Source organism: Copadichromis virginalis, linkage group LG7, assembly GCF_057382275.1.
Source record: "Copadichromis virginalis isolate Kocher_CV1m ecotype Utaka linkage group LG7, C_Virginalis_male_GT1.1, whole genome shotgun sequence".
Classification (NCBI taxonomy): Eukaryota; Metazoa; Chordata; class Actinopteri; order Cichliformes; family Cichlidae; genus Copadichromis; species Copadichromis virginalis.
Window position 1 is genome coordinate 13,281,272 of NC_140624.1, and position 27,992 is coordinate 13,309,263.

General features: G+C 40.2%; 1 protein-coding gene across 1 annotated transcript in view; it reads left to right on the forward strand.

The window, feature by feature from the left end:
• The first annotated feature begins 2,111 nt into the window (after positions 1 to 2,111).
• The window catches only part of roraa (RAR-related orphan receptor A, paralog a), a 188,421-nt gene continuing 162,540 nt past the window's right edge, over positions 2,112 to 27,992 (forward strand). The window contains exon 1 of the mRNA XM_085461848.1: positions 2,112 to 2,442. Within this exon, the coding sequence (XP_085317974.1) occupies positions 2,289 to 2,442 (154 nt within the window). The 5' untranslated portion in view covers positions 2,112 to 2,288. The remainder of the gene's footprint in view (positions 2,443 to 27,992) is intronic.

The following is a 27,992-nucleotide window of genomic DNA, read 5'->3' on the forward strand; positions in this document are numbered from 1 at the left end:
GTGCACATGCCAGGATGTATTTCGCAGATGTGACATTTGTACATTTTTCAGATGTAACATTTTGAGTGTGTTTACGTCTCAAGCTCAAGTTTCTTTGCTACAGCGCTGAGCATTCAACAGGCGTGGAATGCGAGTGCGGGGTTCACGCGGTCAAATTGCACCAGGTCAGAAGGTTGGGGAAATTTGGAGAAGCTAAAGCTGAGCAGAAGGAATGGAACTTGGCCTCTTCGCTTGGCAGTGAGAGATTCCTTCTGGCTTTCTGTCAAAAAGTCGGCATTCAGCAAAGCATAACTCCAAAAGTTATATCACGCTCTTGTTGCTGAGTTACGTGCAGGAGTGTTGTAATAAAAACATGAAAACTGACTCTTTTTGACAAAGTACCCCATGTTATTAGTCCATACTTAAAATGCTGCATATTTTAGTATGTCTCGTAGCATTGATCTGTAGTTTTGCATGGATTAAACACCTTTCTTTATTATGTGTTCTAAAATTGGATACAGCTTAATTACAAATTAGAAACAGCATAAATCATATTTACATATGCGGATTCTTTCACGTTTTTCCCCCCCAAGGCTTTGTTTGTCACTATTCACCTTCACGTTAATAAAGTTTGTGCGATACTCTCAAAAGCTGCACTTAATGCTACATTTTCCCTAAGTCACTACAGCCAAACGGCAAATCTGACATCATGACAGAAGGAAGTCACATTTGGCCCGTTGAAGCTAAATAAAGAACTCAATAAAGACACATCATAGCCTTTTTTTATTGCCCTGCATCATATTATCAGCCTCATCGTTATTGTATTAATAGAATAATAATACATAAGAAACAAGCAGCTCTGCCAGCTTTCCTTTATCATAAACTAGAGTGCACTGTAATCAAAAATCAGTGAGAGCCACATCATGCTTCATTTAAGCTATTTAGAGAAAATGTTAACCGTATAAGACAGTATAAATTAGAATAAAACTACACTACTACAAAGCAACAGCTACTTAGTTACCATACTGTGTGGTGTCAGAAGCCTAGTTAACCAGTATGCACTGAAGCTCATCTGTATGAAGGCAAATGTTCAGGACAGTATAAATATATGTATTACAGAAATATGTGTAATGTCGTTGGGTATTTGGCAACACGCAGCCTAACTCTGCTGAGACAGCGAGACCATGTCAAAGTCCACGTGCGCCGCTTTTAAGGGGCGGAGTTCAGTCTCGCAGCTTGCCCGCTGATCACATGCAGGAAGCATGGAGTTTGTAAAAAAAGCGGGATACGGACGGCGGTCGGCTGAGTGACGTTTGAAGGCAGCCATGCACGGCGCTGCAGCTTCACGCACATTCTGTCAATCCGCTCTTTTATCACGCACGGCGAAGACACGCAGCTTATTCTGCCAGTGACGGGAAGAGCTCAAGCAGTAGTCATAATAGGCGAAGCACGCTCCTCCCACCGGATGGTGGAGATGATGATGATGATGATGATGATGATTATGTTAATTGTGATGATGTTGATGAAAATAATGAAGAGTGTTCTGATTATCCCCGCTTGAATGCTTGGACGTTAAAGTTGAATACTTGGCTGAGAGCAGCCGACAGACTCCTATATGCTTATGGCTGGCAAGCCCAGTGAAGGAATTTGAAGTGAATATTCCCTGCACCCCTACAGCTTTTGGCTGACGTTAGAGAGAAGAGAGATGGGTAATATGGCGATAATTATAAAAGTTCCATATTTAACAGGGATTTTTTTTTAAATTAAAGCAAAAATAAAATAACAACCCCAAGAATAAAGTGTTTTCCTAAAATTATATTGATTATTTTTAGATCGACGGCCTAAAAGAAATAGATTATGTAGCTACAGGCGCAGTTGCGTGCACAAGGATGCATTTTTGGCCACACTGTGCAGTTTTGCAGTTTATAATTCATAGTATTCTATCCCGGTTTTCTTATTTTGCATATAAGCAAATGCAGAGATGTAAAAAATCTTTGGAAATGGTTAGACAGTAATAGAAAATCGATATTACCATGCAAAACTGCGCGGGGTCGATCAGCGTGGATTACTTTCAGGCCTACATCTATTCTTCGACTATTGACAACCTCTCCCTTTCCAGTTTGCATGACTGGAGCTCTCACTAGCGCTGCTAGTGGACAATCAAACCTACACACCCACCTCCAGACACACTCGCATTTCTCATTTCTTACTTCTAAATTAGATAGCGAGACGTGGTGTCGGAGCTCACAGATCGCATAGAATTAGTTTGAAGTATCAGCGGTAGTTAAACAATAAATCTGAAATTCAACATGGAGTCCCCTCCAGATCCAGCGAGCGACCCGGGCAACAGCGCCTCGGAGCCGGCTACCCCGGTCAGGGAAACCCCGGTAAACCTGGAGACGCTCCGGAAAGCGGACCATCCAGCCCCAGTTCGAAGGCAGACCTGTTCCAGCACCAACAGAGGTAAGCGAACCGATTTCCCCCTTTTCACTTGATGAGAAATACGGAGCGATCGGGGACATTTTCATCAAACTTCAAAAATGAATTAAATCGCGTCCCCCTTGAATAACTGCACACTGTCTAAAAATCACCCAACCACAGGTACACAGCTTTTTATTTATTTTTTATTTAGTACCACAGCGGCGATTACCCACTTGGTCGTAATGAGTGCTTCGGTGTGGGATCCTGGTGTTTAGGCTCTGCTGACAGCTCAAATCATAGGGGGTGATACGGTCACAGATGTCACATTTACTCTGACTGCAAGATTAATCAATTATCCAGGAACCCGGAGTTGACCAACGGGACCTTCTCCTCGTGCCAAAACGGGCTAACGTGCTCGCTCTAACGCGATATTGTCACAGAGTCGAAAGTGAACTTTGGGAAACTGTGGGTTAGTTTATCGATTAGTGCTATTCGCCTTCGCACAGACGTGTCCTCCACAGTGCCTTATACAACACACTGTACCGTCTGGATGGATTTTCCCCCCTTTTTTACATTTCCAGCTAACAGATTTGCGCTATTCCTGTGTGGAAAAAGACGCCCCAGCAGCTGGAATTTGTTTAATGCCAGCAAACAGTGTTGCAAGCATTGGCGGCTTCTGCACGCCTTTTGCGATTAAGCCCCCTCCCTTCAATACGAACAGACAATGAAAGCCAAACGAGCCCTACATTGCAATTAGCCCGTCAAAACGTCTGCATTGCTGCATGAGGACTGTTTCTTTTTTACACGATTTATCCATCACGTCCCGTCCATGTTGTACAGTACAAGACAGTATTTAACCACACCCCCTCTCGGCTGTATCCAGCACAGGCTAACCGGGCTCACCCAAGTTCAAAGAAATAGTGCTTTCTCTGCTGATTCCTGACAAGCAGAGTTGGTGTGGATACATGGCAGCGAAGCGACCGGTGTAGATGTGACATTCATTCATTGAACGACGTTTTCTTTTTTCTTTTTTGTGAGCGCACTCTTCCTGTGCGCAAGGGTATATTTAGAGTGTGATATGGTGATTGTGGAATGTAAGCTGGTTATGTAACAGGTTTAGCCATAAACAGAGGCGCGCAACTGAGAGCAGAAATCATCATCTTAGATCTTTTCACTTTATAAAGTGGTTACCCCCCCTTACTCCTCGTTATCACCGCGCTTGTTTTATATAGAAAAAACAGCCCAGTTCAGCGACTATTTATATGTATTTACCGCTCAAGCGAAACTGTGTGACTTTGTGGGCTGGCACAGCCTGCGCGCTTATGTAATAGCGGGGCAAAGACAGGTAGTTGGGAGGCTTCGTGGATTGATTTCTTTTTTCACAAGTCTGACTTTGAGACACTCCTAACCTGCTGACCCATATTCACCCCACCCTTTTATGCACAGGATTAAAGTGCGTCTGGGAAAGAGAAAGACAGGAAAAAGAACGCCTTTGGTCTGTTATGTAATGCTGAATGGGTGAAAAAAATGTCTTCACTGGGGCAATCTCTGCACTTTGAAAGGAGGTTCTCAGCACGGAAACTTTATTTTGGCCTTTATACAAAGAAAACAGATTATCGTTGGATATTATTTAGCATAGGAGGGCTTAAAGAAAACTTTTGAGAACTTTTCAAAAACTTATTGCAAGTAAATATTTGTCTGACATCGCTTATGGTTAAATTTCTGGAATTATTTTCTCATGTTTAACTGTGTAGTTCAAATCCTGTTTTGTATTTTAGCCTTTCATACAGGTGGGAAAAGCATTAGAAACTTTAACTCCACTCTGTTACGGTCAGTCGTCTAACCTTTAGAACATTAATAAATATTACAGTGAGATGACAACGTATTGTAATGCTACAAAGGAAGGCCACTGGTTGTTTTAAAAGACCCCCAAGCTGAGGTCACGATGGAGATGTCTTATAAATGTAATAATCTAGAAATATTTACAGCATTCATCATGCAGGAGAGCAGAAGAAAAGCTTGCTTTCATAAAGATATTATGCCATAATTGCTTTATTCAATTGAAAGAACACATGTTCTATTAAGGAGAAGCTGCAGCCGGGTTATTGCGTAGGCAGAGTTGATTGTAGGGTTGCTTAAAAAAATAAAACAATAAAAAAGGAGAAAAAAAGAAACAGTAAAAAAATATTTATAGTTCACAGCAGTGTTACAGACTTCTGAAACATTTTTTAGGATTACGCTTCCACGCTCAGACTCTGGCTTTTTAGGCCAGGCACGGAAACCAACATCTGAAAGGCGGCAGACACTCGCTTAAGCGCAGTTTCCCTCTTTACAGCAGCTGTATTAGACTTTCTGAGGATGCACATTGCTTATCCTGCATGCAGAGCGTTTACTGTTTTAACCCTGAGTGCTAATACCTTATAAGTAGAAACGGCTTACTTCAGCAGAAGCTCTGCTGTAAGACTTGAGTGGGTCAGAGAACAGGCCTTGAAGGGCTTTTGGTATATCATTACTGGAAAGAAGAAAGGGTGTTATTTTCATATTGCAAGATCTCTCCGTTCACAAATTTGGAAACAATCAATATTAATGGCTTAGTTATGTAAGGTGACGGTCTCTGCAGAGGTTTGAAATCTCACAGTTGCACAGGGAAGCACCGAAGCCGCGCGTGTGATGAGAAACCTGGTGTTTGCATCCGCATTTAACATTAGTTTGTTCGACTGCTGAAAATGTGCGTGCTTCCTAGAAGTGTGGAATTAGACTCCACCGAATGATGCTGATTGATATGCTTGTCTTCTTGTGCTGCGCTATCATTGTCATGTATGCAGACTGTGAGTCATCTGAAAATCATTTTCCTTCGTTAGGGAGTAAGAGGTTACTCATAAAGTACAAATAACATTATGTTGGTTTAGAACAGCGTAATCTGTCACTAGGTGAAGTGTGATGTGGTTCCCTGTGGTGGAGAATATTACAGAGCCTCCTGCTTATTAGTTTGCCTCCGTCTCATATCTCGATTAATTCTGATATGATTTTTTTTTTTAGCCTGAATAACAGCTTTCTTCCTATTGTTTCACTACATCTAGCGTTATTGTAGTTTTTCCCACCACACATTTTTGTTTCCATAAAATAAAAAAAGTAACCTGTTCTTCAGGTTTCAGTGTAGAGAAGTCTTAACATACAGTGCAGCATATTGCGTGATCCAGTCTAACGGAGGAGAGTTTAAACATTGTCACTCATCTCTTAATGAACACGTAGCCACAATTTACTCAGAGGTTTTATTTGTGGGGAGTGAAACGAGAGCTCTCAGCTAGACAGCCAGCATTTATTTAGTCGTTGTTGAAAGAGGACGGATGAGGTACAGCAGCATAGAGTTTTAACTTTTTGCACTAAATCTCAGAAAGCTGGCAGTTGGCTGAGGTTAGCGCGCCTCTCGAATGGACAGCGGCATTTCTGTGGCCGTGGCATTCTCAGATTCAGTGAATGAGGGCACTCTGCCCGCTGGAGAGCGTGAAGGTACAGGTATAGGCTTATAACTTGGACAGCTTGGACAGATCCAGGAGTGGAACTCCATTATGTGTCCTTTTTTTCTGGCTGGCTGGCTATAACATAATATCAAATCTGAGTCCTCTTGCGTTTTCAATTCTGAAATGTGGGTGAGGTAATGATATCATGAACTGTTTTATTGCTATAGACACTTAACATCGTTAAATGTTAACAGTCAGTCTTTCTTCAACCATACACCGAGCTGTTGCATAGATGGTGACAACTGTTTCTCGTTTCGACTTTGGCACTAGAGCTGTTGGAAACCCCCCCCCCCCCCCCCCCCCCCCGATCTTCTGTTCTTATGAGCTTCAAAGGTCAAACATTATTTCAGTTGCATCATGCTTATCTAGGCAGTGTACCTGTGAATATCAGCATAATGTTAGAGTTAGTAGTTGATGAGCATTGATTGAAATATTGCCAGGCAAGATGTGAAGCTTTTTTTTTCTTGCTGTCATTTCAAAATATGAAATTAGCAGCACAGTGGCTCAGTGGTTACTACTGTTACTTCACAGCAGTGATGTGTGTGGTGACTTTCACAGAAAGGCGAGTATAGATGATGACAGGAAGAAACATGCTTAACAAGACACATTAGATGAGATTAAAACAGATCTTTTTATGATTTTTTGATCTTTTATTCTTTTATATAAACTGACAACCTCCTGCAGCTTTCTGTACTCTGCACGGACACGTCTTAACCTTTCGGCAGTTGTTTCTGGATGAAGAATTATTTTAAAAATGTACTTTAGTATTTACCATCAAAAGATTTAGCATTAGCTGACAATTACAAGTACTGGAGGAATTGTTTAGTAAAATTATACTGCACTATGAAAATACCCAACTCCTTGTCTAAGGAGCTTGGTGGAGAGTCCCTAAATCTGGGCGTCTCAACCATTTGACCCTAGAACTGAAGAAGCTTCTCGGATGAGAGGTGAAACGTCTTCAAGCAACTTAAAGAAGTCCACACACCTTTCTTTCCAAGCTCCTTAGACTACGATGACCTGGATGACTGAGAACCTTCACAGACCCAACTCCTCGTAAACCGTGAACTATTGGAGCATTTAACTTAAAGTATTAAAACAAATAGCAATTATGCTGCATAAAAATATTTTCTTGCGTTGTTATATGAATCGGTATTACTGCTGCATGTTTGAGCTTGAGCTTTAAATATTTTATATTCTGTCTAATCTCCTGTAATTTATCATATTCTGTAAAATTGTGTTTATAGTCGCTGTCCTGTGAGGATGCCATTTCTTAAAAAAAAACAAAAAAGCAATTTAATGAGCTCACTGGGATTAAAAATATCAATAAAAAATGAAGTTGATATTTTAGCGAAACACTGGGGTTAAATTTAGTACGTCCAATCAACCAAGTGAATTCTCATAGCTGATAATCTGAAAGTGATGGCCGAGCCTGCACCTGTGCAACTTGTCTGCTTTATTAAACCAGACGTGGCAGGATTTGACGTCCCCTCTCCATCATTGATGCTTTCTTTGCTGTTGTGCTGAAGGAATTATTAAAAACTTTTTCACACTATACTCTAACTCCGCTACATCACACAGGTTGGCCAAGGTGATTAGCTAGAGAAAACCTTGTTGTTGAGATGATAAATCATGGAGTGCTTGTTTATGTACTAATGTTAGCTCTGTCTCCACATAACATGTAGTCTGTAACTGATATTAGAGTAGTAAAAGCAGAGTCAGCTTTTCTAGCATACCTCTGAGTTTCCCACCAAAGCCCAGCAGTTTGTGGACATGCAAAGTACCAGAAAAACCGATTGTCTCTCAGCTTGCCAGCTAAGCTTTGCGAAAGGGCATTTCCATCATAATGCTGGCCCCGTATAGATTCCAGAGTCAAGCAGAATAAAGCCTGCTTCCAGAGACAATATCCAACTGTGGCCGCAAGATGGTAGGAAATTAAAGGATGGATGCAAACAAGTGAGCAGTTTTATGACATAATACTGTGAAATGCAAGGAGACAGATCACTTTCACACTGGTATATTTTAGTTGGTGTTAGTTCACTGGACAAGCTCTGCCTACCTTGCTTGCCCTGATGAAGCAACACTGCTTCACAGCAAACAAAATTTTCCTCCAGCCCCTGTGTTTGATGAATGCATTCTTTCACAGGGACGGTCGGCCTAACCTAGAGCTGGCTTCAGTTACCTCCAACTAAATGTGATACCTAAAAAGCACATATGTTCAAAAGCAAATCAAGTCATAATACTGTGTGTTTGGACAATGTATGTTTAAACATTTTCACAACTTGACAATAGCTTATTTTGTTAGTAGTACAATCCCCAAATGGTACTCATAGGTGTGGTTAGTTTTATGGGTCATTAACAAAAGTTTGGTTTCTGAACACAGGCACAAAAAGCACAAAAAAAACCATGCTTTTTTCTGCATTAAATATCAACACAATTAGCAGCAAACTGCATGTCACAAACAGTTAATCAGTTTGCACAGGTGATTTAAATATTCTCCTTTCTATATTTTGTGCCTTCAGAAGGGAAATCCCAGTAATACACATCAAATCAAACCAAACTTTATTGTCAGTTTGCTTTGCATGCAGCTGTAGTGTATGCAAAATGAAAGGGCTTTTCTGCAGGGTCAACACAAGCGTATGCAACAGGGTCAGTCATAAAAACCTTTTCCACTTCTTGCATGCAATCTTATCACCGTGTTGTCTTTGTATATACAGACAGTACTTTTTTAATGCCAAAACACAGTTTACACTGGCACAGGCGATTAGAAAACCAGAGCCAATTTGGATTAATCCTGACATAAATATTTTATTATTTGCACATTATGGTTATTGTCAACATCAGTGTGTAAAGCTAGACCCCAACTTTAATGCATACAACAGATGTAGGGTACTGTACAAGAGGGACAGCAAATATCGTCTCAGTGTTGAAGAAGGACAAGCACTCTTTCGTGCAGACTTGGAAGAGCTGGTATAAAAAAGCATCATACAGAACAGAGGGAAGCTGTATACAAATACTGTGAGGTAAAAAAGAATGCTGCTCCAAGTGGAAGCATGACTGATTTTCTTTTAACATCTTGTGCAATTCCAGGAAAAAACTGAAACACAGACACAGCTGTTCATGATATGGTGTTTGGTAACACCACTCCATTTGCTAAACTATTGGATTTGGCAGGGACCTTTGATTTCTTTATGTAACAAGACATGTGAAACAGCTCTAGAGTTTAATTCTATTTCAGCAAATACTCGATTGGTCTGACCTGTAAATATGACATAAAAAAGTCTCTCAAGTCTCAGAGATGCATAGTTACAGATACATTAAAGGTAGTAAATTAAGTTTAGTTTGATTAAAATTAAACTAAACTTGTGAAAAGACTCTAGACATTGGTTAAAGAAATTTGCTTGTTTTTCATTGTTTAGCTCTGTTTGTCTCAAATGAAAATCCAATATTCTCTGTTCATTTAACACTTTAAAATTTTATGCGTAACACATATTAAGTCATTGTTAAATGAACTGAAGCATGCACCACAGTATTTGCCATTTGCAAAATAGCAGATTTTTGCTTGACCTGTGCATTTCACTCACAATTGTCCATATAAACTAAAGTGCATTTGGCTTGAAAATGCATTTATGTATATCATTTACTTTTGTTGACATAAATGCATTTCATATGTATATTTAATTTGCATTTTTTGCATAATTTAAGTTAGAACTTATATTTATTTTAGGCTTACACTATAGGTAATTCAATGCCAGCCTTTAACAGGCAATATTAATTAAAATAAGTTTAAAAACTTAACCTAGACCATCTATGAAAGTTTTATTCTTGTGGGACAGCTTATTTTTGAGTTTGAATCACTAGTGACTTAACTGGGGCTGGCGAGGAAATTTCAACTGGTGACAGACACCAGATTTGATGTGAAATCTCCAGTGGTGAATGATAGCTCAGATCTATGGCCCATTTACTGAAGTTTGTATCTTAGATAGAAAATTTTGAATAGTTATGACCGGAAATACTCCAGATGCATTATTGGAGGGCGTTAAAGGAGTCTAATTTTAATGTGGTACACTGTGACCTAAGTACTTGTGCTGCTTGGCTCCATGCCTCTCTGTGGCTCTGCGATATGAAAAGGGCCCCTTAGAAGAGGACTAGAGGGAAAGATATGGTGAGAGGGGTCTAAAATCTCACTCTGGGGGGATTCTTATGTCACATCTATGGCCAAGGCTTTCACATCTCCATCATTGTGGATGGTGAAAAGCTCCCAAGCAGGTAGGTAAGCCCTTTGCATGTAAATTTTTTACACTCAGAAACTTTGACCGTTTTATCTTTCAAACCATCATTCTTTTCACTTCTTAACAAAACTCCTGCAAAACACCTGCCAGACTGCACCACGCCCTGCGTGACATTCAGAGAAGTCTTTTATTATTTAATTCAAATCACAAATCCTTTACCTGTGTGTGCACTCTGATCGGCCAGCTATGGACATTATGTGCACATGTCTGCTTTAAAACGAGAAGAAATCTAAAGCATTTTATTCAAACAGCACAACTCAAGAGCTTCTTGGCTGTCATTTATCTTTCTTTCTGAAGGCTAAATTCACTGCAGCCTTGCTTTAAGGATTCTGTCGCGTATGATGTCGGACTAAGATAAAAATGGAAATATCTGTTGCATATTGCTGCCTTTCTAGCACAGATGAAGAGCAGCAGCAACGGACTATAACAAGGCAGAATAATCCATTTGCTTTCTCCTATGCTTAGAGTAATAATGTAATTTAACAATGTCTGCACTTACGCATTCTCACCATGTATTACATATAACAGAATAGTGTAGACGAGAGAAGGTGGTCTCAGGAGTTGTTAAACCTTCACTCAGAACAATGTGTTTTTACGAGTCTGTGCGCCATTATTGCACTACATGCAAAGTGTTTTTTCCGTTTTTACAGATTCAATTTTTAAAGAAAAAGAAGACCAAAATATTTTGTTATAGTAACAACATTGCTTTTCTGTGGTTCTGTCACACAAAATCCCAGTGCTGCAGGAGGTAAAGCACTCATATAACATCCTCCACTGCTAATTTCGTTACATTAGTAGTGCCGTGTCATTACTTCCCAAAGTTTATTTGTCACCTGAAATAAACAGAAAACTTTTGGAGACGTGGGAGATAAAACAACTTGAAAATCAGTGTCATTTCTGTTGGCTTGATTATTTATATTGGAATAACAAGCCCAACTTAATCTCATAAATAAAAAAGGGAGAGATACAGATCCGTCCCCTCCAGGTACTGCCACCACTTAATCGAATTAGCTCCACTTGCAGGCTTGACGGGCTCTTCAAACACCCCTGGTGACTTCTGAGTGCCGATTACAATCAGCTACTATTTTCAGCCTTTGATTATAATCTGGTGAGGTTGGACAGAATTTTTTTGAACGCAGAACTAACTAATTATTAACATCGCGGCCCATCTCTGTCTTTTTCTCTCTTTTTTTTTTCGTGCCCGCTACTCGGGGCCAATGGGGCTGGAGTAGTTAAACAATACCCACAAGTGTTAATCATATCAAATCAAGCAGTAGTGTGAAACTATTAGCTTGGTCTTATTGAAACAGCTCATATTAGTTGTTGTGTTGTCCAAACAATTAACTCACTAATTGTAAAATATGTGTAATATTAAAGAGGTCTTTTGTATATGTTTCTTATTGTGAAAGGAAAAAAAAGCTATAACATTTGTTCATACAGATTTCGCCACCTGACAGACAACAGTAATGAACACAATTCGCTACTCATAAAATAATAGGAGATGATCACAATTGTTCTTGCCTCACACAGTATGTCACAGAAACACTGCAACGTGCCTGTCAAACACAATTCTGCTCTTTTGTTACTTTTGAAAGGCAGCTTTTGAATATGAATAACTTACTAATGAATATTTGGTTCTTGTGTGTGTGCGCGTCTGTGAATTGATTGCTTTAGGAGGCGTGCTAAGACAGACTGTGGCACGATGGGGCTCAATCAGTGCAGCAATACTGGAGTGCTGCTTTCCGACAGTGATTGAAAGACAGACTTCACTATGTATGATTCTCCAATCACTTATTCACTGACAAATATCATCTGTCTGATCAATCAATATTTGCAGCTTTATTTTAGTAATGCAGTGCTTAAGAGGCAATAATTAACGCCGTGCTGGGTTGTTAAAAGCCTATTTTTATGTGACAGACCGAAATAGACGTACAGAAATAGGAAGATGAAAACTTTGGGTTGAGGTTGGTAGTGGCAGACCCTGCAGACGTTCGCTGCGCGCAGTGAACTTATCGAGAACTTGAGATTGTCCTATGGCATAACTATTTCAGTTGCTTTCAAGTTATGTTAATGTACAAAATTGTTTTTTTTTTTCGTCTTAACTTTGAACTTTCTTCCTTCTTTTTTGGTTGAATGCTTATTTCAAAGAGCTATTTGGATTAGAGCTGTATTGGAGACAGCGCTTCGAGAAAGTTCCAGGTATAAAAATGTCCAAATCAAATTCTTTAAAAGATTTTTTGAGCTGTTGTTGACACAAAACTTTTTGTTTAGCTTGCTGTCTCTTCAGGAACAATAATAAGTTCAGCTTTTTTTTGGGGGGGGGGAGGTTGCGAGTTTGTTTGTGAAATTGAAAATATACTGTGAAATAGTCCGAGGGAATATTCATTCAATGTCATCTTGCATTAAACAAGTGTGGCTTGTGATGCTCATTAATTTCTGCTTGCTCCACTTGCGGTGTTTGGGCTCTCTTTGCTGGCTCAGTGCCACAGTGTCTTCTGAAAGAGCCACTTCATCTCTGTCAGGGGCAGGTGGAAATTTTCTGCACACTTCTAATTGGACAAAGTGCCTTTCAAACTCTGAGCCATCATACACAGATCAAATTATCATACAGACCAGGTGTCAACAGAGGTTTTTCACCTCCCTTTTCCTCTTCTGCTCTCTCCGGCGTCTTTTGGTTGATTTTATGATTCTCCCTGGGCTTTTCAAACTCCCTAATGCTTAGTGGCCCCCGGCACGCTCAGGCTCGTCATAGGAATTGATTACAAGAAATTGCGCTTGCTATTTTGACTTTAAAGCTTTCATTATTTGCTGTCAAGAAATTTTTTTTTCTCCAGTGCAAGATCCTCAAGCAGATATAAGCAAATATTTCCACCAGATACAAGGAGAATTTGAGGCTGTGGTTTTAGCTACCAGGGAGCTTTAAGATCTTTAGTAAAGCTCGGGGCCAAACTTAACTGTGCTTTTAATAGTAATGGGTCAAATCTTCAGATGAATTCTTCATCTCCTAGGTGATAAGCGAAAAGAGCAACATGCTGGGCGATGCCATTTTGCCAGTATGTGTCATTTAAAGGTGTAACTGTATTTTTGATTGAGCACCAGTGAAGCCGGCTTGTGACTAATGTGAAAAAAGAGGCTGTCCAGATACAAGTATCAGACATGTGTTGGGTTAATTTTTTAGATAGTTAGACAGTTCACGGTACAAGACGGTAGATCAAGTGTTTTGAGTCTTTTAGGTGCCCTTTGTGTCCCTGTGCAGCAGTAAGAGGAAATATTTTGTTTTGTGTTGATATGAAAAGTAGGAGCAGTACTGGAGGAGAATAAATAGAGGATGGATTTTGAAACAAGTGTCTAAAAGGTTTCATAAAAGCTGAACCAATTACACTAAGTGTGATTTTTATATTTTCCCAAGCATGTGAGGTGGTCACTTTAAGCCGCATTCATTGCGAAAGCTCGCAGTAAATGAAAGGATGAAAGGACAAGTGCTGAATTTGCCTTTTTAAATTTAAACCTTGTTGGCGCTTGTACTCATGCATCACATTTTTATCCCAATATCTTTTGAAGGTTTAAAAGCTAAACTGGTGTAATGATTAAACGATTATCTCTGCTCCTTTAACAAATCACACAAACACGGCAAAGTTTTGACACGCTCGATCGCTTATCTTGTCTGCATGTCGTCAACGCAGATGCACTACACTGTGCTGACTTGATTCGGCGCAAAGGAAAGTGGACAGGAGAGATTGATGGTGGTGTCCCCAGTCAGACAGATAACACCTGATTCTGCCTGCAGGGGGCTGGTCTAGCGCGCTCCTCCCCTGCGCCTCAGATGCATCGAAGGCTGCGCCGAGGAGGTGAACCGTTCCTTCGCTCAATGCAAATTCATGGCCACATTCAGAGATGATCCCATGACAATTGAGCCAATGTGGCCCAGAGCACTCTGCAACACATGATCCATGCATCAGCCACACCTGGGAGAAACCCACACAGGCACGGGAGGTCATTTGTTCAACACAGGTGCATCACGTATTCCGATGCAGTCAAACAACCCACATGCTTGAATGCACGCTCGGAGACACACATGGCCAAATGCACACATGCGCATAGATACACAGGTGTTAATGAAATGCTCTGTACACACGTGGTTATCTATGTCTGCAGCACATCAGCTTTTTATTCTATTGTTCTTTGTTTCTATTGTTTCGTTGTTGCTTTGTCTGCTCAGGTTTGAAACATTTATACTTTTTACACGGGAACTTGCCTCAACAAATCAAAATACTATAAAATAATTAGTAGTTGAGGAAACGATACTATAATTGTCAGCCTTCTTGAAGGTGATGAGATCATGTGATGTGTTGGATGGTGTGGTGATTCTTTCTTTCATAGAAACATGTTAAAAACGTGATAATGATTTTTGGAAAACCACCTCCGGGTGTTGATATTTTTAAAGCCGAGCACTACAAATTGGGTGTTGGTCTTGATGCCAGCAAATATGTATTTTCCTGAGGAAAATGTACTTGTAAAACATGTCTACTGAAATGCCAACTCTCTTTAATGGAAGTTTGATTTCATCTGTTTTCATCTGTTCATCAGAAAGAAGTCTGGCCAGGTGTAACAGGCAGCACCTCACAAGGGTTAGTGCCAAATTGGTTTGTGTGAAGAATCCACATCATAGGGTGCTTGAGCTGTTACCCTCACATTGTCGCTTTAGGACAGCTGGTTATAAAACTAAAAAACTCCTTGTCTTTTTCTCATGTGCTATTGACTTAACAGCAAATAGCACTCTGGCTGCACTTGTCACACTACCCAGAGAGGGAGTTTGCTTATTTTGGTATGAATTTTCCATTTCGCGCATCATTTTTTTTGTGATTTATTGTTGATGCTGTGATTTTGTATTCCAATACTAAGTGAACTCCTGTTGCAAGGTATCGTTATTTGCAATAAAGATAACGTAGAAGCTTGTATAGAGCTTTCCAGACTAAACAAGCAACTCAAAAATACCGCCATAGGCTTGGGGATAATTGTGATGGATGCCTTACTGACAGCTTTTTGATGTTGTTACATCATTTGTTGTAATTCACCAAACATCTGTAATATTTGAGTGTCTTATCATCCCTTTGAATCAAAGTAAGCTACATCTTCAAGAAGACATACAGTGTAGGAAAACAAAATCTCATAAATAAAAAAAAATCAATAACAAGGTGTGTTGCACAGGTTCTCGGTGTATAAAGCAGATGGTGAAAGCCTTCTGTATAATAGATCTCAATATTAACTGTAGCACATGCTGGGAGTGTTGGTGGATGGCACACAGCAGAGTGAAAGAGAAGCAATGACCTTCTGTCCCATCATTTACCCTCTCGTGCCCCCCCATACTGCTCTCAAATTACTTTGTTTTAGCCAATTAAAGCAGCCGGCTGAGCATCAAGCAGGCTGCCATTTTTCGCTCACCTGGACCCAGGTGACATTATCGCTCTGTCATCGGGAGAGATAGCTGTAAGTGGGAATCTCCGGCATGGCGCCGTGCCACCTTAGACCCCACAGTGTTCGCTGAGATTAATGCAGTGATGCTCCCCCCAACTTGCACGAATCAGTCGGCTCTCTCATCTGTTCCCGGCGATAGCACCGCGCACTGCTTCTCACTGCATGAAGCAAGGACCCAGTGACTCTATAAGTTTTTGTGCTACAAAGCATATACACACAGACATACACGTGTACGTTTATGTATATATGTATATATATATATAACATTTCCTAAATCGCCCCAGTATAAGTAACTATCAATTTCTGAATATACAAGGAATTTATTGTCTCTTGCTATCTTATTGCCTTGTCGCTGATCAAGATACCATATGCTGAGAAACGACTTTCCATCCAAATCCTTTAATGGCTCAATAATAGAAAGACGGCAGACACAACAATACCATGGCACAAAATGAGTGAAGGACCGGAGAGTGTGGTGTTTAACAGCCATACGAGCACAGATTATGTGCTTGAAGGGGCTGAATCGAGTGCCAGCCGTGACAGTTGGGCTGGGAATTGAGCGTTCCGGGGACGTGCGGCTTGACTCCGCTCGGAAACACCACTGGGTCCAGGGCTCATCTCCGCAGTCCTCCGCCTCCCTCCTCGCATAGTGGCATTGTGGCCTGCCGTTTGCTCCGCTTCTCCGGGGGAATGGACGGGCCCTTGCTCTCGCTTGATGAGCACTCGCTAATGGCTGCTTCTTTGAAAGCTGACGGGCCCGTTTGAGGAGGAGTGTCTTTTACTTCCCTCCAGCTTGCCTTGGCCGGGCATTCGTCAGGCAGCCTGGCTTTGCTGTCCTGCCCACATGATGGTGCGCCAAGGGGCTGAAACGTCTGTCATTTGTTTTACTTTCAAATAAAAGTTGACGATTTACCAATAAAAAGTAAAAATAGTCTTTTGATGATGTCTGGAGGCATATGGAGAAAGTGTTGCAGTAGTGACATTTACAGCACTTTGTTGGGCTAGAAATAACAAAAGACAAAGGAGATTTGTCTGTTTAATTTTTTTTGTCTGTGTCCCCTCTGTTAGAGTTGTTACATGCAAATTAAACGAGTGAGTATAGAAAGTGTCATAGACATTAAAACATGATTTGGAGCCCCTGCTGAAAGTTGCACTTCATTAATGCTCTAAAGCTTCTTTTAATATATCGCTTGCTGTGTATCAATTTATGCACTGAATTGCCAAAATACATTCTTGCTCTCAACAAAACCCCACTTGTTTGTGCTTTATTTAAGAAAAGATATTTCTACTGCTCAGCCTCTGAAAAAGGACTGTAATAATCGATGCACTGACTGTGATTTCTTGGCCGAGACTAATTTATGTGTGATTTCTTTTTTTTTTTTGTTTCTGCTCTTTATTATATACAACAAGTTGCCAAAATGAATGTAACAAAGCAGATAAACACCATCCACTAGTGGTAAATGCCATGTTATTTGCCAATAGTCTGCTCATGTATAGTGGTCCAACAAAGAAGTTGATTGCCTGGATATGTTGTTTTGATGCTTCGCTTGCATCAGTCAATCTGCCAGTTAGTTGGTTACATATCCTGCTGATACCCTTGACCAGTCTTCTCACCCCAGAGGGAGCTGTTGTTCCTGTTGCCCTCCTCTACACTACTGTACCAGTCTCCAGCTTCTGGAGACTCCATTAAAAAGTTAGTCGTCCTTGGAAATCTCCTTTCTTTAACTTCTCTTGTCTTTACTCTCTCCAGCCCTCTCCCACTCTGTTTTCACGTGGACTCTTTTTTTCCCCCCACTTGAAACTAGGGCGAAGGTCAGAATGGTGAATTTGATATAAGAGCTGACATGGTTTCGTGGAGCACCTTGTCAACTCAAAACAATAGGTTTGCAGGAGCTGTTATGCCGAATAAAGAATGTTCGCATATTCCCACTGAAATATCCTCCGCTAGACATTCCCAAAAGAGATGTGAACATTTGTCTGCATACATTTTTACCAGTCCTGGCCCAGTAGAAAATGGAGGTTGAGGCAAAATGAACTAAATAAGTTATTTCACAGGGGAAGCTAAAAAAAAAGAAAAGTCGACCACTTTGCTTTTATCCTCGTGTAGTGGCCTGCTCTCTTCGGTCTCGCTCCGGGTTTGCTTTAAATAAATTTAAGCTTCTTGTTGTAACCCTGCATATAATGATGCAGCTACATCAGGCCACACATATTATCTATGAAGAAGTAACTGATGTTAGTAGGTGCGTAATGGCAAGAAAGGGCAGCTGGCTGGGATGTTGTACAGTGGCGTGATCAAATAGTTTTAATTTGATCTGACCTCTTTGTCTCAGTGGCGTCTCTGAGCTGCCTCTTAGTTGCAGCTTAAACAACAGAGTATAATGAAACAGGATGAATGTGGTGACGAGAACCAGTCAAGTTCAAACATACTGTGAAAAAGTAAATTGTGCATTTGCTTTTGTTTATCATTAATGAAACAGGGTTGGGCATTTTTACAGCTTAAAATATAGCATATATATATACACACACAAAAGAAGTCTGATTATGAAAATGATAACATCTAAAAAGGATGGATTGATATTATTATAACAGCTTCATTCGTTTCCTTTGTCAGAGATCTCTCACCAACCAGTTGTCGCAGGCAGTTTCATCTCAAATTAAATTCATTTGGACATGACATTTTAATTGGAACACTATTCCCATTAATTGAACAAATTAGAGAAAGTCTGCTGGGGGAAAGGTAATCTCTGGGAGAAATGATTTGGAATTCACAATTTAAAATTAAAAATCAGCTGCTCAGCTTTGTTTGTATGGCAGCCAGTTTGCGGCAGTGCACGCAGGCAGCGCCAGTGTTTGGGGTCCCAGCGGCACTCAGGGCTCACATTGTCTTCATTAAAAGCGATTAAGGAATAGGTCAATTTAGTCTGCTTGGCTGCTTAAGCCGAGCATTATTTTTTCCTAGTAAATGTCTTTGTCTGCACCAGCCTTTCCTCTGTGGGATCGGGCAGTCCCCGATTTTATTCATGTTTATATGTTTGACTGAACGTCTGAGTGAGTCATAGCAGTATCATTTTAAATATTGTCATTTTGTTTAATTTGTGTGCACATACACATGTTTGGGTTTTTCATGCTCCCGTGCTCCGGTTTTAGCATGCAAGCTGTCCGGGTGCTGATGACTTGCTGTCTGATTAGCAGTGAAAGGCAGTTGAACCCTGCAGCTTCGACTACAGTGAGCAATTAATTGTGCTAATAAAGAGCACCTTAAAATGTGCAGTTAATTTTGTAAACACACATGGATAGAGGATTTCACCCCTGTTGTTGATGAAAACTAGTCATCATTCACTGTTGCTTTCAGAAAAGCAACATGTTTCTTCACATTAAGTTGTTTGGAATGTGGCACGATTTACTCCGCTGCTTTTCACAGATTTTGAATCAAAAATGTTTTGCTGATTTTTTTATTTCAGTGTTTATCATTTTGGATAGAAAGATGACTTATTTTAAACAAGTAAATAAAATAAGGGAGGTTGGTATCAGACATACACAAACTCATAAAGGCTTTAAGTCCGAAACACTTACAAGGACCTGTGCTGTATGTAAAGAAAGAACAAAACAGAACAGTCTGCCTACATTCTCATTAGGTATACATATGTGCACATAAGAATAATAATGGGTGATGTGGTGTGTCAAAGCTCACACTTTGGCCAAGAGGAAAAAATCAATCGAAAATAGTGAGCGTTATAATGAATCAGGTGTTGATTTAGAGCGGAGAGCTTGTTACATTATTCTTTCATTTTATTACCCTACTCTGTCAAATGATATACTTAGGACATGTGCTGCATGTTTCAAAAGTAGAAGTCTCTGTAGCCGTGTTGCCAGCATACAACTTTTCCAAAGGAGCCCTTTGAAATTTCATTTCATTGTGTTTCCCCTGTATTCAGATCAATCCCGTGGTTTCTCAGCTACCACATTATTATTCATCAGTCTATGGAGCTAGATCCTGATTGTAAACCTTGAAGATGAATCACAGCACATGTTTGTGCATTTGTGTAAATACCACTTGTTTGTGCTTTGAAAACTGGGGGGAGAGACAAAAAAGGTTTATAGTGTCTCATCAACCTTGGAAGTCTCAGTTATTATTATTATGTTTTGGGGGGTTTTATCGCCCTGGAATATTTTCCAAAATTGAAACAGCAGCGATGCCTGTGATATGAATGAGGTAAGAACTGAAGAAAGAGGATGAGAGCCTTAATTGGAGCTATGTGTTGTAAAAATGTGGCGAGAAAGGAGAGGATGGAGTGGAAGGAGGAAAGAGAGAGAGAGAGCCAGACAGAGGGGGCTCCTAGATAGAGGGCCGGGGGGAAAAAGTTCCCCCATGCTTGTCAGAGTTTGAGCAAGTTCAGAATTGATGGAGCCCACAGGCAGCACTGCTAATTTTAGTTGAAATCACCTAAGTGGTTTGGCTAATTTATCCAGGCTCCTCGGCCCTCAGCCCCTGGTTTCTGGCTCTCTTCTCCCTGCCCCTCCCTCCGTGAAATATCCACAAAGCGTGAAGGTACCAGGAGGTGACAGTGGGAACAGAAGGGTATTTTGTGCCCAGCTGATTTGCGGAGCACTGGGCGGTTTCAACCCGTGTCACACTCTTGGATATTGTTTGAACCCTAACGACAGCCCAGGTTCAATCATCTATTCCGCAAAATAATTCCCACCACCCTGAATTTAATGGAAAGTGAAATTACATTCGAACTTTAAAGAAAATCAGATGCAATCTCTCATATATCTTATTTCTCCTAATGGCTTACATTTCACGTTTCAGCTATTTCTTCATTGTTACTTAGATATCAGGAACACTTTTGGAGAGGGAGTGAGTCTGATTTTGTGTAATTATGGTCTGCCAGCTGGATTTGCTGAACATGTTGAAGCTTAACAAGCAGCATTGCTGGCGTTTGAATGTTTAGTAACAACTTGGAGAATCCCTTTTTTGTCCGCCTGTGAACTGCAATTTGGTAGAAAGTCGGGAAGAAAGAATTTAAAATGAAACTGTCATGAAATTACAATGAAGACGGGAGGTCAAAACGACTTTTTTGGTTCCTGGTATCAAGTGATGTTAAATTATTTGTGGAGTCTTTTATGCATTTAGAGTTTAAATGAAACATTGTGAGCAGCTTGCTATATCATAGGTTATTTTCTATGACTATTTGATTGTTTCAAATGAAAGAATCAGAACAACTTGGCTAAACATGTCAAGGTGACTGGAATCCATCAAGGCTTTTAGATGTCATGAGGTCCTTTCATTCCTTGCCCATTATTAGGAAAATGCTTTGAAATTTAAGATTTACTGATGTTTAATTACTTTAAGTGTGCTTTGGATAAGTCTAGTAACAAAAAACGGACCTTCTTAGCCAATTTAGTGGATAAGAAGCTTTTGTGGTTATGAAAATAGCCATTTCTCATTCAATAGGTGTGCGGTACACCCTATATAAGTAACCTCGTCACTTCTGGATATGTAAAATGAGAAGCAAGTTAAGACAATTAAGAGTTTCATAAAATTAACATTTCAATCATTTGGAACCAGAAGAGCCGTCAGAAACAAAAAGGTAAGGGAATGTGTGGTTACGCTAAAATGCATTCTAGTTAATCTAATAGAAAAACTCCTGTTTCTTTAATACTTATTTTGCAGCCAATTGATTTCTTTTCTTTGTAAGAAACCTGTTTAACCCCAGTTTCTGGTTAACTGCAAGGCAGCAAATAAAACTGCTGGACTGGGACTGCCTTTCTTTTATTGTTTTAAAAAAAGATTACACCCTATTTGCCGTTGATATAAATATTTGTTGAAATACCTCAATAAAAACTGTTTGTGTTTCTAAGTGGAGCCGAGTTTCTTGAAAAATTATTTTCGGAGCTGTGACCAAGAGGGATGTTTGAAGTCTAGTGTGCAAGCCAGCAGTTTGTGGCAGATGAATGTAGGGGTTTTATGTGCCAAGCACCTGGTCAAACTGCAAACAATGAGGAGCTTATGGATTCGCTTTATCCAGCGACGGAGACGATACAGAGAACGTTAGAACTCTTATGGGCCATTTTAAGAAATGCTGATGCACAATAAAACTCAGCTCTTCTTGATGCTGTGGAAAGATTTCATATACCATAAGTTTCATATAGCATGTGTAGTAGGGGCGCAGATAGCTATGGATATTAACATATTAATGTTAATCTGCAGTGAGCCTATTTATACTTACTCATTACCATATGAACAAAATTAACAGCCTTCCAGGTTTGCTAACCTGATCAGGTTAGCAAACCTGCTGTAGCATGACGTCTTTCCAATATAAACAAAGGAATGAGGGAAAATAATTAGGAAAAAATCGTAGCCCTATTGAGCTGATGGAATAGTGATATTGTATAAACAGCTTAAAAACTACATGCAGAATTGAGATTCAGTGTGGAGGGTCTTGTTTGACTCTTTAGCAGTGATCTAATAATGAGCTCCACAGATGGGTTTGTTGGCCGAAGCTCTGCTGAGTCCACCGTGTATGCGGTAGAGAGTGTCAAAGTGTCTCCTGTGCAGGATCATCTCCAGGTTTGGGAAATGGATGGTGTCTGCCAGACATGCTGGCATTCAGTGGGCCTTCACTCGTGCACTACCTGGGCTGGTGCTCAGCCAGGGTTAATTATAGGGGAGCTCCAGAGTCTTGTGTCACTAAGGATTCTAGACAGAATATTGTCATACTGCCATGTCCTATACAGAAAAGACACGAGTAAAAGCACAACTGCTCCGTGGCGTTTCTGTCTTGCACAGTCATTTCACTGTTGGTCTAAAATCAACAGTGGCAAAGAGCCAAATGGCTGGTAAAAATGTGTGTTTGGTGAGTAAATTAGTAATAGTGCTCCAATAAAATGAGTGGTAACTTTTGTCAGATGGTGACATTTTATTGAATTGCTTGCAGTATTTTTTAAATTTTTTTTTGTCTCAACATTTTAACTGAGTATCCCTGCCGTGGTACAGCCCTCTGAAAGATGGGCAAATTAAGAGTACACCATAGCAGCACAGCTCGGGATGCTGCATTTTTAATTCTCTGCTTTCTTCTTTCTCATCAAAAACTGGTGTCTACATTACCAGCCTTGAACTCCTAGCCTTAAGCATACAGTAGATGGGGGAGGATGAGGAAGAGGTTATAGAAGTCTGGGCAGATCACTTCTTCTTCTTTTCTTTTTTTTAACACTACACCCTTGGATTTTTATTAATGTTCAAACTTGCAGTCAGTGAACATAGCCTCAGATGACTGTAGTTCAAACAATATGTTAGACTTTATGCAACTTTTATGATGGGTCCAATATTCTCCGAGACGTGTTTCTCCGAGTTTTTCTTATGGCTGACAGTATACAGTGGTGTATTAGCTACACCATGTTTGCAAAAGGTTGGATCCCCAACAGCAAGGCAGTGGAAACAATTCCTCAGAGATTTTGGTCCATATTGACGTGATAGCATCACACAGTTTCTGCACAGCTGCACATGCTTATCTCCTGTTCCACTACATCTCAAGCGTGCTGTATTGAATTGAGATTTGTTGACCGTGGAGGCCATTTGAGTACAATGAACCCACAATAATGTTCAAGAAACCAGTTTGAGATGTGAGCTTTGTGACATGATGTGGTAACCTCCTGATAACAGTCATTAGAAGATGGGTACACTGTGGTCTTAAAGGTATGGACATGGTCAGCAACGATACTCAGGTAGGCTGTGCTGTTTAAATGATGCTCAGTTGGTACTAAAGGACCCAAAGCGTACTAGGAAAAACCCTCCCTCATACCATTATACCACCAGCACCTGAACTATTGATACAAGACAATATGGATCCATGCTTTCATTTTGTTTACACCAAATTCAGACCTCACTATCTGAATGCTGCAGCAGCAGAAATCAAGACTCATCAGAACCAGGCAACACTTTTCCAAACTTCTGTTGTTCAATTTTGGCGAGTCCATGTGAATTGTTTCCTGTTCTCAGCTGCACCTGGCGTCTGGTGCAACATCTGCTTCAACTTTTGACATTTTGTGCACTTACAGCACAATCTCATTGTAATAAGTGGTGCTTTGAGTTACTGTTTCTTGCCTGTCAGCTCGAAGCCGCCGTTCTCCTCTTAGTGCCACTCTCTGGAAATTTTCAGTTTTTCAGACCATTCTCTGTAAACCCTAGAGATGATTGTGTGGGATAATCTCAATATCCTTAGCAGTTTCTGAAATACTCAGATAGCGTCCCATCGGGCACCAACACCCACTCCACATTCAAAGTTACTAAGATCACCTTTTTGTCGACTTCTGATGCTCGGTTTGAACTCCAAAAAGTTTTTTTGGCCATCAGTATCTGTCTGAATGCATTGTAATGATTAGCTAATTAGATAATTGCATAAATGAGCAGTTGAATAGATGTATCTAGCAAAGTGTCTGGGAAATAGTTTTCTTAAAAGGTACTTCGGCTAATGTATGTTTGTCTATTGGTTCAATCAGCTAATTGGTCAAGCAAAAGATCTTGACCTCCACTGATATTAGTGCAGCTAATTTAGTGTATATTAAACATCTGCTGAGAATCACTCCTAATTAAATTTGTGAACCCCTGACCATTATTGCGACTATAATTTCAGATATTTCTTCTTGACTAAGGCTTTAGTCCTTCAGCTTTCAATCCTAAAGCCAGTATATCCACCAGAAAACTAGTGATTTCGCTTGTGGAATAAAAATATCAAAACTCGTTTTACTACCAATAATGTAAGATTAATTCAAGCAGTTGATTCTGTTGTCCTGATAGTTATCATATAAAGCTTGTGTGTGCTTCTTCTTTCTGTGACCCACTAACCTTTCTATTACCATCACCCTCAGGGGAAAATATCTATACATAACATCTTTCATGAAGTTTACTGGACACAGCCTGACTTTGTACAACTGGTAACTGACCTTTTCTTTGGTGCCACACTTTCCTCAAATTATAAAAAGAAAAATTCAGTTGTCAACGGGTCATTCCAATTATATCTCACTTGAATATTCATTTACAATATTCATGATTTTCATATACATTCAAGATAGAAATGTAGTTCCATTATGAGTTCAATCTTTACATTTTAACCTCTTGGCAGCAGCACTCTAAGGACATACGTGCATTAAATTTTGGCACTGTGGGATAATGAAGATTGGCAGCCCACTTCGCACTTGTCTAGTTTATTAATCAGATGAAAAGGTGTTGCTGCCATTGACTCTAATTTTGACTGTTAATCCAACAGTTCTGTCTCCCCCTAAAGCGCTTAATAATGTAGCTTAAATTGGTTTATAAGAATTAAAAATGAGTCATCTTCACATTTTCACGGTCTTTTATCAAGTTTCCCCGAACTAAGTCTGGAGCCACAAATCTAAAAGCAAGTTATTCATCTATCAATGCTTTCCTCTAAAGTAAAAGTGTGTTACTTCCCCTTTTTTACTTAAACAGTGTCTAGTCATGGCAAGCTGGTGCACACTGGCCTAGAAAAAAAGAACAGCTTGTGTTTCTGAAGTTTTCTCTCCTGTCTAGTTATTTTTAAAATGCCCCATTTCCGCCATTGTTGTGGCATTGTTTTGACCTTACGCAGAACAATTTTCCCCAAGTCAAATTAGCTTTCACCATTCAAAGAAATGTTGTAATATAATGGTTTGACGGTTCTGCCTGTGAAATATAAAGAAATGGAAGGCCGTGCCACTGGGGTTAATAATATTCCTCCTCTTCAACAAGTACCTTGGGATCGTAAGTGTCCTTGAAAGCAAACGGCATCTGACTTGCGCTGGGCATCTTTCAGCACTCATGGGTAATAGCAGTCTACTTTCCAAACTCTGTGCACTTTGTATCAGTCTGATATGTTTGCTTTCTCCACTTTATAAGAGTTGATGGGGGGGAGTGGGGAAAAAAAACCCTTTCTCCTGCTGTAATTTTTTTTCATGCTTTCTAGAATAAAAGTGAAGATAATTGGAAAATAATTTTCTTGCTATTGCTTCTTTGTCCATGAGAAAAGCATCTTCTGCAAGAGATCAATAGCAGCTCATCAGTCTTTTGAATGTACCAGCGTGAGAACTAGAGTCAGCCTTCATGCAAGTCAATGAGCACCTGGAGCGCTTTTCCCAGAGGCCACTAAGTGTGCATAGCAAGGGACTACAAGGGAACTGCAGCAAGGTCTCACATCCTGCTTTGATAGGACAGAGTCAGGGAGGCTTCGTGCGGAGATGCCGGGCCCGCCGAGGTTTACACCACCTGTTTGTTTCCCTTCTCCTGAGCGGCACAGATCTTACATGCCTTTCTGTGCCCAGCCTGCTGGGAATTGGGGTGTTAGATACAACAAAAAAGGTGACTGAGGTGTGCTGAGTTCGGGTTTATGATTTATTAATCTGCACTCCTTTAAATTCCAAACTAACGGTGTGGGGCTACCATGCACACTCTGGGGAGTAATCTTGAAACACAGAACAATTCAGATTCACTGAATTACCGTCTTCTCCATCTGATGGAGAATAGACAATGCGGTAGCAGAGTGCAGCTGAGAGACACGGGGAACAAAAGCTTTAAAGCCAAAAGTTCAAGAAATGGAGGTCACAGGCAAAGAAAAATGTGGTTTCACTTTTCATCTTGTGGACTACATTTTAGTACTCAAGCAGCAAGCTGTGGATATCCCGCAGGTCTGTTGGGTATAATTTTGGATTAATCTCACATGAAGAACACCTTCTCCTATCAAGTTTTTTCCTGTCACTCGTGCTTTAAGAGGTGCAGTAATTTAGAAGTTGGGTATGATTACAGTTAATTTAGTCCCACCTGTGAGACTCTAAACACAAAGAAGTCAAAGTCAACTGTTCTGGTACAGTAGTGGCCTCAGGTGTACTTATCTACCGTGGAGATTTATCCAGCAGGAGAGATTTTTTTGCCAGACATTTCTTTGGCAATCTTTCACTACTTGACTTGGCTCTGTATTTTGGGTGTATCACCCCAGCCAACAAGGTGGTTAAAGAAGCAACAATGTTGAAGCATGCACATGTCAGAAGGTGTCAGATCATCATTACAGCTTTTTTTTTTCACATAAACTCATGTTAGTGTTGCTTTGGAGGAATGCGTGCTAAGCTTGTAAAATAAGGTGCGCTGTGAATTTAAAACACACCGAGGCCATTTACCAAATATTTCGCCTTTGCAGTCCATCATCCGCCACAGCACATTCTGTGTAGTGTAAAATTTCACTATCTCCGCAGAGCTGTCAGCTGCACACCAGATTTCACTCTAGCTGCATGTGAAGTCCATTATGTGCAACCATTCCCCCTCGGTAATACACGGGTGTCACTTCGAATGTACTTCTTCTTGGGTTACTTTGATATCTTTAACATGATGGCCATCCATCATTACAAATGTTCTGGTCTCTAGCCTGGTGTGTCAAGTAGTTGCAGCAATCATGAAAATATGATGTATTTTATGACACAGCCAACACCATATGGTAGTGTGTGTAGTACACAGGCAATAAATCACTAGAAAATTGTACATGCAGTCCGCTCCTTTGTCTCAGTTTTAGAAATTATTCGATAATAATCTAATAAGCAACATGTGTCATGTTACTAGTTTATACAAATTCCTTGGGAAAAGAGAATCCCGTTAACCTGTCAACTAGCAATATATAAAAAAGTAAGTGCTAACTGTGTAAAAAAAGGTCTTAGGAGAAAAAACAGTTTACTAATTGATTATTCTTGGGGTTTTGGGGGTTAATTCCTGTACAAATTTCAACCCAGACTAGAGAAAAATGAGAAACTGGCAAATGAAATGTAATTTTAAAAAATTCATCACAAAAATAATGAAATTTCACTCAGAGGAGTAAACTTTAAACATTCATAGCTACAAAGGAAAAAGGTTTTTAAGGAGATTTTCACTGGGAGCTTTAGACACGTTGTTCTAGACTCTCCCATAGATGAGTTGGTGAAATGACTGTTAATAAACTGTGCTTATTACAAAGAGATAAGTGTGTCTGATTGTTGGTTTTGTACTGGCTGTCTGGGGTTTCCTTTTAAAGTGCTGCAACTGAGAGGGCAAAGCTGCTCCTCTGCCCATTAGAGCAGAACCACTATCCTTCACCTGACAAAGTTTGGGAAAGGACACGGATGTTTCCAGTCTACTTCATAGAGTTCAGCATAGCTCCGCCTTGGGAACCCAATTTTTACGTTTGAAGAGTGGATGTGAGGGGTAAATGGGACAGGGGTGATGGGCCGGTGGGGGTCTGTATGAGCGGACACGGATGCGGGGATGCGAATAGAAGGTCTAAAATAAGAAGTA